Raw genomic sequence first — 12,999 nt, 5'->3', positions numbered from 1 at the left:
AGCAAAATGCTGAATTATGGGATTACATGACAGAGCAGCAGCATGCGGCCGGGTAGCTCTCAGTGTACACACAGTTCTCGTTCCCAAACACAATGTAAGAGTGGGATTTCCCTTTCCAGGTGTAGTTCACCTTGGTGACTGGGATCAGCTCGATGGTGTGACGCTGCAGTGGAAAACATTTTCAGATAAAGTACAGTAACAAGCTCCATGCAAATTAAATGTAGTTTTAATGTAATCATGATGCTCGAGTGTCAGTAACTACCAAAACACCTGAGCATCTGGTGAAGTTATACACATAAACTTTCTTCTACTGTAATTTTAGCATGAAATATTTAGTGAAATTGCTTTAATTTGATTCTCTAGTAAGATTAGTATGCTTTTAACTCTGTTCCTAAAGAGTAGCTTTACCTGCTGCAGAATGCGAGAAGTCTTGTTATACTTAGATTGATGTTCTTGTATAAAATGCTCAGACGCTTGGCTCAGTGAAGCGTCTGGGAAATCCACCACTGGACCAACCTTTAACACACACATACGCCCCAATGTGTTAAGTCTCTTCAACATGCGCCCTGAAGTTATGTTTATAAACGTGACGTGCATTATTATCATTATTATTATTATTATTATTATTATTATTATTATTAGAAGAAGTAGTAGTATTATTACCATGTGCTGGGAATCTGTGAACATCATCCTTCCGGAGACCTTTTTGAATTTCTTTACTTTCAGACCGCTCGACTGCTCCACCAGGAAATCGTTTTTATAAGTAGTCCTGAGAAAAACAAAACATGACCACACCTCACACTTCAGACACAGAAATATTTCATATTTTCATGGTTCCCAATGTTACACTTCTTTTGTTCTGAATACTGGCATGCCATGTCTCGGAAGTCATTAGCTGCAGCGCAGTTACATCAATTCCTAAGAGAAAATATGAGGTGGTATCAAAAAGTTCCGAGTCTAGTTTTGTAAAACTCCAACAGATGGCAGTACAAGGCTACACACACACAGTCAGCTCGGACCTTCATAAGTCAATGTGCCAAAAGACATCATCCTGATGGAAGCTGTGCAACTGGTGTTATGAAAGAATACGGAAGAACATGGAAGAACATCACTGGAAGACGATAAGAGATCAGGAAGACAACGAACTCAACTCCAGAAAAAGTCAAAACCATTCAGCAACTTGTGCATGATGATCGTCGGAGAACAATCCACTATATTGTTGCCATTGTCGATGTGTCCTACAAAACAGTCCAGGCAATTCTCTCGTGTGATTTGAACTTGCCCCGTGTAGTTCATCCCTAGGCACATTGCGTCAAAGTCTGCCAAGAACTCCGTTACTGTGCTGTGAATGAGCCGTCCTTTACGGCGAGGATCATTAACAGTGAAGAAACTTGGATGCATGAGTACAACCCTCAGAAAAAGCAACAGTCTTCACAGTAAAGAGCCCATCATCTGGTCTTGTTGGTGGCTTGTCATAGTAAATGAACAGGGGTAGCTCAGTGGTTAAGGCATTGGACTACGGTTCGGAAGATCCCAGGTTCAAATCCCACAACCACCAAGTTGCTACTGTTGGGCCCTTGAGCAAGGCCCTTAACCCTCAACTGCTCAGATGTGTAATTAGATAAAAATGTAAGTCGCTCTGGATAAGAGCGTCTGCCAAATGCTTAAATGTAAATTGTAGTATGACGTTGTGTCTCTAAGGCAGCTAGTTATGTTTGCCTACTATTGACTACAGAAGGCCACAAATGACCAGGAATAGACTATGGAAACAAACAGCACTCCTAAATGTCAAAGAAATGCTCCACGAATTTGTAGTCCAGACTGTCAAACAAAAAATCGCTACAAATCTCACCACTTGATCTTGAGCTTCATGAAGACGAGGAGCCGTCTCTTCCCTCGGCACAGGTTACACTGACAGGATCCATTGCCATTGCACGTGCTACAGCTGTACACACACACACACACACACACAAACATTAAAATATAACATTAACCTACACCCTCTTCTCATGTTAAACACTAAAACCTGTGTTTTGAAGTTATGTTTCCATTGGAAAAACCTGTATAACTGTAATGGTTACATAATTTACTTTTTTCTTCCGCGGCCGCCACAGTACGAGCATAGATCAGTTCCGTTGCAAAACCCGCTACCATTACAAGCCCTGCAAACTTTCTGAAAAAAGATTGCATATCATTTACACTGTCAGAGAATGATGACATAGAGTAATAAGGTTACTGTTGTAAGTTTTGAAACTGAACTTACATTTCCAGACCCAGCACAGTCCTTGCATGGCTTTGTCCCCATCCCATTACAGGCATGGCAGTTCTACAGATAATCATATATACATAAAATTGCATACGCAGGAATGATCAGGTTTAATTTACAATCCGTGGCCATTATAGGTCACATGTGTTCACTTCTTATAGGTGAACCTCTAAAACATTATCACTCTGTTATATACAGTATGTGTTTATGATGAGTTTGAGACAGTGGTAGGTGTCTTTGATGAGTTTGGAAGAGATATACAGTGGTACGTCACAATCGAATTTAATCCGTTCCAGTTTCGAGTTCTTAGGGTGAAATTTTGTATTGAGAAACGCATTTTTCCATGGGAAATGATGTAAATGCAGATAAAGCATTTCAGCCACCCAGATATATTGCCAATATTTCTAATTTCCAACACTATATTTATATTTTTGCATTTAAAACAATCAAAACATTTTACATACTGTAGAAAAGACCTGTAAATGAAGTCAAATATGAAATAAATAGATATTAAACATCACTTAACCTTAATTTATGACTCCTCTTGAAACCGGCTGCTTTAAAAACAAAACTGAAAGTGGCTCTCTTTTCTTCTTGCTAACATTTTGGTAACCCATGATGCTATGTCTTCACTAAATCTTGCACAAAATGCAAAAAAAATTTAATTGGCTACCAGAAGTATGCGCAACCGCCTTGTTCACTCATATGCAAAAATGCTTCTCATGCCAAGGCAAATTTATTGCAAAATTTTAGTTGTTAAGGCAAAAAATCACTAGACGGGGTATCTCAAATTATTTGGGATAGTGATATGTTTCTAAGATGAGTGTGAGAGAGCAGTATGTGTTCAGGATGAGTTTGCGAGAGATATGTCTTCAATGATGGGTTTTGGAGAGCAGTAGATGTCAAGGATGAGTTTTTGAATGTGGTTGGTGTCTAGGATAATTTTGCCAGAAATATAGGTCTCAAATGATGAGACTGAGTGAGCAGTAGGTGTTGAATGATAAGTTTTAAAAAATATCTACTATTTTACATGTTTTCTAATGTTTTGATTTTTTAAATGCACAAATATGATTATAGTGTTGGAAATTGGAAATATTGGTAATATATATATATTTTTTTTAGTGTAAAAATTTTTTACTACAGGTTTGCCAGATCTTAAAACCAATTGGTGATACCACCAGAGCACTGGGAACATTTAAACCCTATAGGTTGTGCAGACCTCTAGTGTTTAAATGGTGCAACTGCATTTAATTCATTATTACTAAAAAAATTATTCCAGGGATGTAAATCGACACTTGAACGAAACAAATCAAAAAAACGTATTTGCATTTGTTACACCTGTAATAGTATTTATGTGTGTTTTTGACAGCTGTAGGTGTCTATATTAACTTCCGGACAGCATTAGTATAGTAGGCTGAGAGTTTATATCAGAACATTTCTTTTTTGGGGTTTTCTCTACCTTGACTGAGGAGGTATGCGGCACTCTGATGGTCTTTTTTTGATCCTTAAAGAAAGCAGGTGCTTCGGCTTCGATCGCCCACAACTTTGGAGCAGGGTGGATGAGTGCATCCACATGTTGACCTGAAACACATCACACACCAGATGGTCACTCACTCACTCATCGTCTTTACCGCTTTATCATGCATACGAGGTCATGGCTTTAAAATTTTGATGAAGATTCTACAGCCAAGACAACAGTACTGGTTATACTCTCTGGGTAGGAGGAGCATATCATCTTACTTTTTAATCACTATCAGACTGACAGCATTTGTAAGCTCATATATGCATAAAAGGGCCAAACAAACATGAATTCTTGTGTTTCAGTTGTGCTTCACGTTTCTCTGAAGAAGCATGTTCACATTCCCTGGAACTGGTGGGCGGGTGAGAAATTACCAGGCACATGGCAGACAGTAATGATGCCTTGATGGATTTGTTTGTTCTTTACCTGTATACGGTTCATGACACCATTCAGTAGATCTCTTCTCAGCAAAAGTCCTCAAGCAATACTATGAGGTAGAACCAAAAGGAGAACAAAGCAAAAATCAAAACACATTCAATATAGCGGACTTTAGACATTTTAGACATTCACTGACTGTACACACTGAAAATAGTGTATATAATTGTAAATATTGGTATCTGGTGCACTGCAATGTGGATTTTTTGTACAATACACGTGAACGGAAATCCATAATTCAAATGTTTGTAAGTCGGGGACTGCCTGTACTGTTTTTTTTCTGTTCCCTTTCAAAAAGCTACACTCGATGCTGGGGAAAAACTCTATGGGAACATCTGTCTGTATTGCCGGTTGTGAAGCATGTGTGTATCAAACACGCCAAATTTTGGCATATATAACCTAGGTCAGGTGACGTCATCTGATGAAGCGCACCTGCAGGTTATAAATAGGAGTGAACCGAAAACATTCCTCAGATCTTTTTGTCTTCAGGACCACAATGTGTTTGCGTGTGGGTGTACAATCAAAAAAAAAAAAAAAAAGAAGGGTTTAACTCATTGATAAGATGGCTAAGTTTCAAGTGAGATGTGTGCCTCTGTGTAATAGACCTCTTTCGGAAGGCGATCTCACTTTTTGTTTCCAGTGTTTGGGAAAAGATCACGCTCTCCTTGGGTTTCAAGAAAACTGTGAGCACTGTGACCTCCTCCCCATAAGGGTGCTTCGCCCGCGGCTTGCTTTCTTTAAAGAGAAACCACAAGAAGCGGCGCATTTCTGGGGTTCACGTGCAGATCTGGAAGAGGCGCACGAGACGGAGTCTCCCCTTCTTTCTCTCGCGCTCTCACCGGATCGGGAAGTTTCTCCGTCCGCTTCACAAGCGTGCCTCAGCGCTTCTTGTGATTGCGCAGGAGAAACCTCCTCCCTTGCTTCTGCAGGAAATGGAAGTAGCTCCCTCAGCACCCTACTCTATTGATGACAGAGAGTTTGAGGAGCTACTTAAAGTAATAACGCGCGCAGTGGAGCGGCTGCATATTGACTAGCCGCAGGAGCAAGCTCTCCCCAAGCGCTCTAAATTAGACGTCAGATTTCTGTTGGGTGGCCGGGGGCGGAGCCTCAACAACGCGCTTTCCATTTCTTTAGCGACCTCCACAACGAGTTAACTTGCTCTTGGAGCAAGCCCTATTCATCCTGTGTTTTCGTGTAAATCGACTTCGATTTATTCGAATATCGTTGATGCGTAAACGCGGGGTTATATCATGATGCCCCAGATACAGTAGAAGAGACGCTTGCGGGCTATCTCTCTTCTGGGACATCATTCTCCCTGAAAAAGCCAAGACTTTCCTCCAAGCCATGTAGACTTTCATCCGCCCTGATGGAAAAAGCTTTTCAGGCAGCAGGTCAGGCTGGTGCTTTACAGCACACCATGGCGGTCTTGCAAGCATACCAGGCTGATCTGCTAAAAGACTTGAGCACTGGCGACACTGTGGATGAGCTACAGACCTGTCTCTTCGCGCAACCAAGCAGATGGCTCGTGCTATCAGCCATTCTTTGGCTTCCCTGGTTCTCACGGAGAGGCACCTGTGGCTAAATCTTATGGGCATCAAGGATAAGGATCTTGCGTTCCTCCTCGATGCCCCTATCTCGCCCTCTGGCCTGTTTGGCGACGCCGTTAATTCCGTCGCCACCAGGTTTAGGGAGGCGAGATTATATGAACAGGCCTTCAGTAAATTTCTTCCCCGCTGTGCCCATGAATCCGGACTGTCGGCCACCCAGGGTCAACCAGGTCTGACTCTCACTGGGCGAGAGGCGCAGAAAGAGAGCATTAGCAGCTGCACACCCCCTCGTAAAGACTGGGGTACGGCTTGTTGCCCTTCGTAAGCCGCCTCAAAGAGGTCGGACCGGCGACTGTCTTCCTCACTAAGAAGAAGTCCTGAGACTCATGTAGAATTTCCTTTAAGAATAAAGTGCTTTCCCTGGCACCCCCAGGAGGTCGGTGTTTATGCTCCACCGCCAGGGCAACCGTTTCGGGCAACACCAGTCTCCAACATGAGGTTAGCTTTTTGGTCATTTCCTGCTGTAGCTCAGGATGCAGAACTTCTAACCCCCCACCCACCGTTTACCCGAAGTGCTAGAACTCGTGCCCCTTTCAGAGAAACTGGCAGCGTGGAATCTACTGCCAGGTATATCTCCTTGCATACTAAGGACTGTAGAGAAAGGTCAATGGCATGGTCTCCACTTCCGTGAAACTGGAAAGGGTGCATCTGCTGACTCTCAAATTGCAGATCTATGTTGTTGGAAAAAGGGGCCATAGAACATGTTCCCCTACCAGACAGAGAGTCAGGCTACTACAGTCGGTATTCCTGAGGTTCGATTTCGGGGGCGAAGCTTACCAGTATCGGGTTCTTCCGTTTGGTCTAGCTCTTTCACCCCGCACATATACAAAATGCATGGATGCATTTCATTCTTTAGGATTGAGACTCAACGCCATAAAAAGCGTTCTCTTTCCGGTTCAGAGGACAACATACTTTGGTGTCACATGGGATTCGATCACTATGCGGGCACAGCTGTCTCCCGCTTATGTCGAATCTATTCTCAACACCCTAAAGGAAATCAAGCTAGATCAGAGAGTGACTGTTCATCACTTTCAGAGATTTTTAGGCCTCATGGCAGCTGCATCCATGGTATTACCTATGGGCCTCCTGCACATGAGAGCGTTTCAGTTGTGGCTGAGAGCCAGGGGATTTCACTCAAGGGCCAATTCCCGAAGGCAACTAAGGATTACGCGCCAGGGGCTTCGTACCCTTTCTATGTTGTTTAGACCCAGGTTTTTGACTTTGGGTCCCATGCTAGGTCCGTCTTGTCATTGCAAAATACTAACAACAGATGCTTCCCTTACAGGCTGGGGTGCGGTCTTAGATGGCCGTCCAGCCCAAGGGAGCTGGAGAGCCATCTTTTCACATGGCACATCAATTGTCTCAAAATGATGGCTCCATTTTTGGCCCTGAAGCATTTTCTCCAGCAGTTAAGAGGCTACCATGTCCTAGTGCGGGTGGACAACACTTTGGTAGTCTCATACATAAATCGCCAGGGCCGACTGTGCTTGCGCCGCTTAAACAAGCTAGCGCACCAGGTTCTGCTTTGGACACAGGACAAGTTCCTGTCCCTAAGGGCGATTTATATTCCGGGACATATGAATGTGGGAGCAGACTTGCTATCCAGACAAGCTGTGACACACTGCTTGACTCCATCCCGAAGTAGTCAGTCAAATCTGGGAAAGATTTTATGTAGCAGGGGTGGACCTCTTTGCCTCCAGGTCAACATGGTCAACAGGATTTACGCCTCTTATTGATAGCGCCCCATTGGCCGACCAGATTGTGATTCTCTGACCTAATTTCTCTTCTTGATGGCTCACCCTGGGTGATTCCAGTAAGGAGGGATCTCCTGTCTTAGGCGCAGGGGGATCATATTTCATCAGCGACCCAAGCTTTGGAACCTTCACATCTCTAAAACGATACAACTTTTCTAATAATTAGTGCTTTAATTATAACAGCACTACCTTTACTTCTCATAAATACAACCTAGCTGCAGCATTTTTTTTGACATTGTGTAATTTCTCACCCTGTAGGTGTTAAAGGGCTCTAAGTTGGTGATGACGCCTTCTCGAGCCGGCTCAGATCTGTAACAGCATTTACTGGATGCGTAACTAATAAACGCCTCACGTGCATCTTCCTCTGTGATGGAGTTAATACTGAAAACAAAGACCAGACAACAACACTGGGTAAATAAATGAAGAAATAAATGAATTGATAACAGTGAATAATGAACCACTCTGGATAAGGGAGTGTCCCTAATGTTTAACAGGCGTTCAAGTCAAACCAGGACGTTTGATTGAGAATAAAAAACAACAGTCCTGAGATTAAAAAACTCCTTTTATTCCTTTATTTAATCCCCTGCTACACTAATTAACTTTTTCCTGTGTTTCACATGTGCTTGGATACCATCAAGATAAAAAGTTTTTTAAGTACCCCGGAGCCATGATCGGACTCATGATCGGACTCCTGCATCACGTCTGAAACACTGGCCTTCAAAGAACTCCTGTAACATGTGGAAATGGCTTAGAGCGAGTTTAGAACTGTACAGAGGATGTAGCAATAGCTCCAAGCCAAGTTGCTGTAATGTGTGTATGATTGTGTGTACAGTTCCTACAGACAGATGAGTCCCTTCCGCAAGTTGCTGACTTTATCCTTCGATTTTTATGGATCAGGAGACTCTCGTTATTTATGGACATATAGCCTTTTTTTAAAAAATGTTTGCACCGTTCAAATGTTTTATGTTGTTTTGGAAAAGTCTCATTACCGTACTGTGCTTAAAGTCTTATATAAATGTCATTTGCTTTTCAATTAAATTCAATTTTATTTGCATAGCGCTTTTTTTTTTTAATTATTTTTTTGGATTTTTTCCAGATTTTATCCCTAATTTAGTCATGTCCAATTCCTCCCCGTCACTAGGGGGCTCCCACATTAAGGTTACTACTACCACTCAGTCGGGAGGACCAAAGACTACATTTACATTTACATTTACATTTAGGCATTTGGCAGACGCTCTTATCCAGAGCGACTTACAAAAAGTGCTTTAATGTTTACAACATTGGATACATACTTACACTGGGTTTACTAGGTTAATAACTAAGTAAGACTACCACGTGATCCTCCGAACCCCGTGACGCCAGCCGACCGCAACGCCAATCAGGGGCGTATTCTTGCTCACACACTGTTGGGGGCGGCGTAACACACTTGGAAGATAGCGCTATCCACTTCTTCCGCTCGCATGAGCTCACAGACGCCCCTTATTGGCTGTAGAGCCGTGATTAAGTGCATCCCTCCCCTCTAAGAGCGCTCGACCAATCAGCTCTCTCTAGCCCTCCAGCTGCGAGAGGTTACAGCATCACCCGGAAATCGAACCAGCGATCTCTGGATGACTTGTATAGCGCTTTTAACAATTGTCGTTGTCGCAAAGCAGCTTTACACAATTAAAAGAATTATTTAAGTTTGTATGGAATTTTTTTTATTTGTAAATGTGTATAAATCAAAATGGTCAGATAGTCCCTGGATGTGAGCAAGCTGTGGGCGACAGTGGCAAGGAAAAACTCCTATGGTAATAAGAAGAAACCTTGAGAGGTAGCATAATCAACAGGGATCCCATCCTCATTTGGGTGAAACAAAGAGCAAAAATTTATCTGCATTCATACTGTGTGTTAGGTGGCAGGCATTTTAGTATAACAGTTGATGTTAATTGATGTTAATATAGAGTCCAGGTAGTTATTAGAGGCTCAGGTAGACTTGTTGGAAATTCCAGTCCTGAACTATCGAACTGCCAAGTTCTCAGAGAAACAGCTGTCAACACAAGTCGAGGCCAGAACCGTCTTCTAGGTAGAGTGAAACCATCCCCAGACCAGACACCAGACGCATCCCAAAGAGACACATGGGGCATCCATGTGACAAGATCTCCAACCAGAAGCAGGGCACCAGGATGGGTCAGACAGGTCCGGAGGGCAGAGGAAGGCTGGATCACTGGCAGCTCAGGAATGACGTCTTCCTTTTTACATCTTCATTTACCAAATATTTCATCAGGAGTATCGCTTTGACTTGAAATGTTAACAGGTCTCAGTTCCTGCGTGTTCCGCTGTCTTATAGCTACAAATTCGTTACGGTGATTTACATGTTCATGATTTACAATCAGTGTTTCTTTTAACCTTGTGCACGATTTTCTCTTCAACAGTGAACCATGATATGCTTATTATAATCAGCCATCAATGTTTTCTTTAACTACTGATGAGAAATTTTAGCCATGATTATTATGTTTAACTAATCATATGAATTATTATTATTATGATTATTATTATTATTATCATTATTATTATTATTATAAATTAAAAGGTTCTAAAAGGAAAGTGAGATGGAGCTTACTTCCAATTGGGTTGAGCTGGCACGGTCACCGTGGGCATCGAGGGACGAAGACATTCTCCTGCAAACACCAAATAGAGAGAAAAATAGCGTAAGAAACAGGGTAGTTATAGCAGTCTGTTATCTGCTATACTGTTTTCTCCCACAGTCCAAATACTTATGCAAGTTAGGCTAATTGGCTTTCCCTAACTGTCTATAGTGTGAGTGTGTGTACTGTACAGTATGTGTGCGCCCTGCAATGGATTGGCAACCTATCCAGGGTGTACCCCTGCCTTGTGCCCTAAGTCCCCTGGAATAGGCTCCAGTCCCCCAGCGAGCCTGTGTACGTAATAAAGCGATATAGATGATGAGTGAGTGTATATATTGTGGAACAGAGACAAAAAAAAAAAACTAATCATATATGAGGATAAACACAAATCTAATGCTATATAGATTAAAATAAATGGCTTTTTTTGCTGAATAAATTGGTGAGTAACATTTACAAAAGACTTCAAGCACAGTACGATGATGAGACTCTTAGCTGCAGTATGCATTTGAACGGTGCAAACCTTTTAAAAAAGGCTGTACATTCTTGACCGAGGTGGCTTGTAGTCAATAACGTGAAAAATCAGTATGTAAATAAAACCCCAAAAACGTATTTAAAAATTGACAGATAACATCATGAATGATTGTGTGTACAGTTCCCTTAAACAGATGCGTCTATTTTGCAAGGTGGCAAAATAAAATTACTTTTTACGGACGTTTTTAAAATATTTTTTGTTGATGCCATTGTTTTGTATGTGCCCAGGTCTTTTGAACAGTACTCCGTGCTGGAGAATATGATCCTATTGGTCTTACTAAGAGCGAATTCTTTTCTTTTACAACGCGACATTCTGAAACATTCCAGTGATCATGAGTTCCACTGTAGCGGAACAGACTCTGATGTTGTAAGTGTCAAAGCAACTGACAAGCGCACACACACACACACACACACACACATGCACACACATACATACACAATGTCCTTTTAAGGCAGTGGTTCTCAAACATTTTCCCACTTAAGAGGGTGGGCGAATTTTCAAGCCCCACTTGTCAACAAAATGATAACGAAAATGGCCAAGTGTACTATTTATTGAAATATTAATTTCTAAACCAATAAGATCAAATAACACCAAGTTCAAAACAGATACAGTAAAATACACATGCTATTGTTATAACAAGCTTACTTCGTCACTTATCTAAAGCTTACTTTCAAGGAAGTCGAGTGGCTTATTAACGTGACTGGGGTGTGTTGTCTCTAAGTGTCTTCCTACTTTGTTGGGTCTCATGCTGTCTGCTGCCAACGGTTTAAGACACAAAACACACACGGGTCTCTCCTCTGCCCTCACCATCACCACCATGAATCCAAGCGCAACATAGGCTTCATCATTTTCCTTTCGGCTGAATCGCCTGCTTTTTTGTGGTCCATGTACTGACCCGATGTTATGCTCTAAAACAAACAATATTTATTTGGTGTAACTTGTGATAAATAATTTGTTATTTGTACATTGACAAACCCCTGCAAAATAAATGTGGCATAAAATAATCATTTTGGGGGATTTGTATTAATCGACGGCTGTCACGTGCCTAGGGTTAATTATAATAGTAATAATATATTCGATAATAATAAACCTTTGAATGTATGTCCTAATATAATATTTGATAAATATTATGTAGGGGGGCAATCCGTGGCAGGGGGGCATTTTAGCGAATAACACCTGTTTGTGACGGCGGTAAAGTTAGTTCGATATTCGCATCTCCGAATTCAATAGCCTCGTAAATAAATCCGCAAATAAGATACCCAGATATATATATATTTCCTCCCAACATTGTCTTTCAGCTACATCCGCCTTAAATTATACATGTTTAAAAGCATTTTTTATAGCACACTATTATTCTTTAAAGCGCAACGAATGATTTAGGGATCATCGCAAAATGCCGCACAGCAACAAAAAGCGTAGAACGATATTAATCTTCCCTTCTGTTCAGCGCCTGAAGGATCAAAAATACACTGGAAACTAGAAATGCCAGACTAGTACTGCCTGATAAAATATGCATTTTTAAACAAAAATACAGAAACATCAGCATACACATTGGAATAAATGAAATTACATATATAATACCGAATGTTTCCTTATACAGTATATTGTTCCTCTGCAATTAACATGCGGACGTTAAAATGTTATTGTTGCACTATGGTTCCACTTTTTCTCTGATGTTATTTTAATTTACTTGTATTAATGATCCATTTCTTTGCGTGTAATTGTTTAGTTTCGAGTGTCCGATCTTTCTTGTCAATAAAGAAAAGCATGAATTAGAATAGGTACTTTCCTATTATTTTCCACTAATTCCCTCCCGTTCATTGCGCCCCACCTGTCATGTCTGTATTCCCCACTAGTGGGGCGCCCCACACTTTGAAAACCACTGCTTTAAGGGGAAAGCTGACAAAAATAAGAACGACGCATTCCCCTTTTTTAAAAGAAACAGAATATACAGTATATAAAGTGGTTGGATTGTTGCATAAATCTAATTTAGGATAATTAAAATAACTGTACCTGGTTCTGAATATGATGATGGCATGTACACAGGGTTGTCGATACCTTGTATGGCTCCATAATCACTTTTAAATAATAATAAATAATAATAATAATAATAATAATAATAATAAATAATAATAATAATAATAATAATAATAATAATTATCACGTCAGCATTTAAAACATTACATTCTATAAAAAAAAAAAAAATTTAAGTGTTGATCTTACTTATAGACTGGTCTCCTCTCCATATCTGCAGGTGTAAAC

General features: G+C 41.0%; 1 protein-coding gene across 1 annotated transcript; it reads right to left on the bottom strand.

The window, feature by feature from the left end:
- On the bottom strand, window positions 1-12,999 carry LOC128530694 (protein SSUH2 homolog). The gene is made up of 12 exons (XM_053504757.1): window positions 12,961-12,999; window positions 12,751-12,815; window positions 10,181-10,238; window positions 7,833-7,962; window positions 4,212-4,272; window positions 3,726-3,847; window positions 2,264-2,326; window positions 2,091-2,173; window positions 1,853-1,945; window positions 664-769; window positions 409-516; window positions 1-163 (listed from the first exon to the last, which is right to left on the bottom strand). The coding sequence occupies exons 1-12, from the start codon at window positions 12,981-12,983 to the stop codon at window positions 23-25; spliced, it is 1,053 nt and encodes a 350-aa protein (XP_053360732.1). The 5' UTR covers window positions 12,984-12,999; the 3' UTR covers window positions 1-22.

This window comes from Clarias gariepinus, chromosome 9 (genome assembly GCF_024256425.1).
Source record: "Clarias gariepinus isolate MV-2021 ecotype Netherlands chromosome 9, CGAR_prim_01v2, whole genome shotgun sequence".
Taxonomy (NCBI): Eukaryota; Metazoa; Chordata; class Actinopteri; order Siluriformes; family Clariidae; genus Clarias; species Clarias gariepinus.
Note: the sequence above shows the minus strand (reverse complement) of the source record. Positions and strands in the feature narration are given on the sequence as shown.

What these genes read in the sequence shown, in the direction of transcription:
- LOC128530694 (XM_053504757.1), bottom strand. Translation starts at nt 12,983, where the DNA reads ATGGAGAGGAGACCAGTCTATAA. An exon ending in GAGAGGAGACCAGTCTATAA is followed by an intron (nt 12,816 to 12,960) that starts GTAAGATCAACA and finishes ATTATTTAAAAG; the next exon opens with TGATTATGGAGCCATACAAG. An exon ending in ACTGTGCTGGGTCTGGAAAT is followed by an intron (nt 2,174 to 2,263) that starts GTAAGTTCAGTT and finishes ATCTTTTTTCAG; the next exon opens with AAAGTTTGCAGGGCTTGTAA.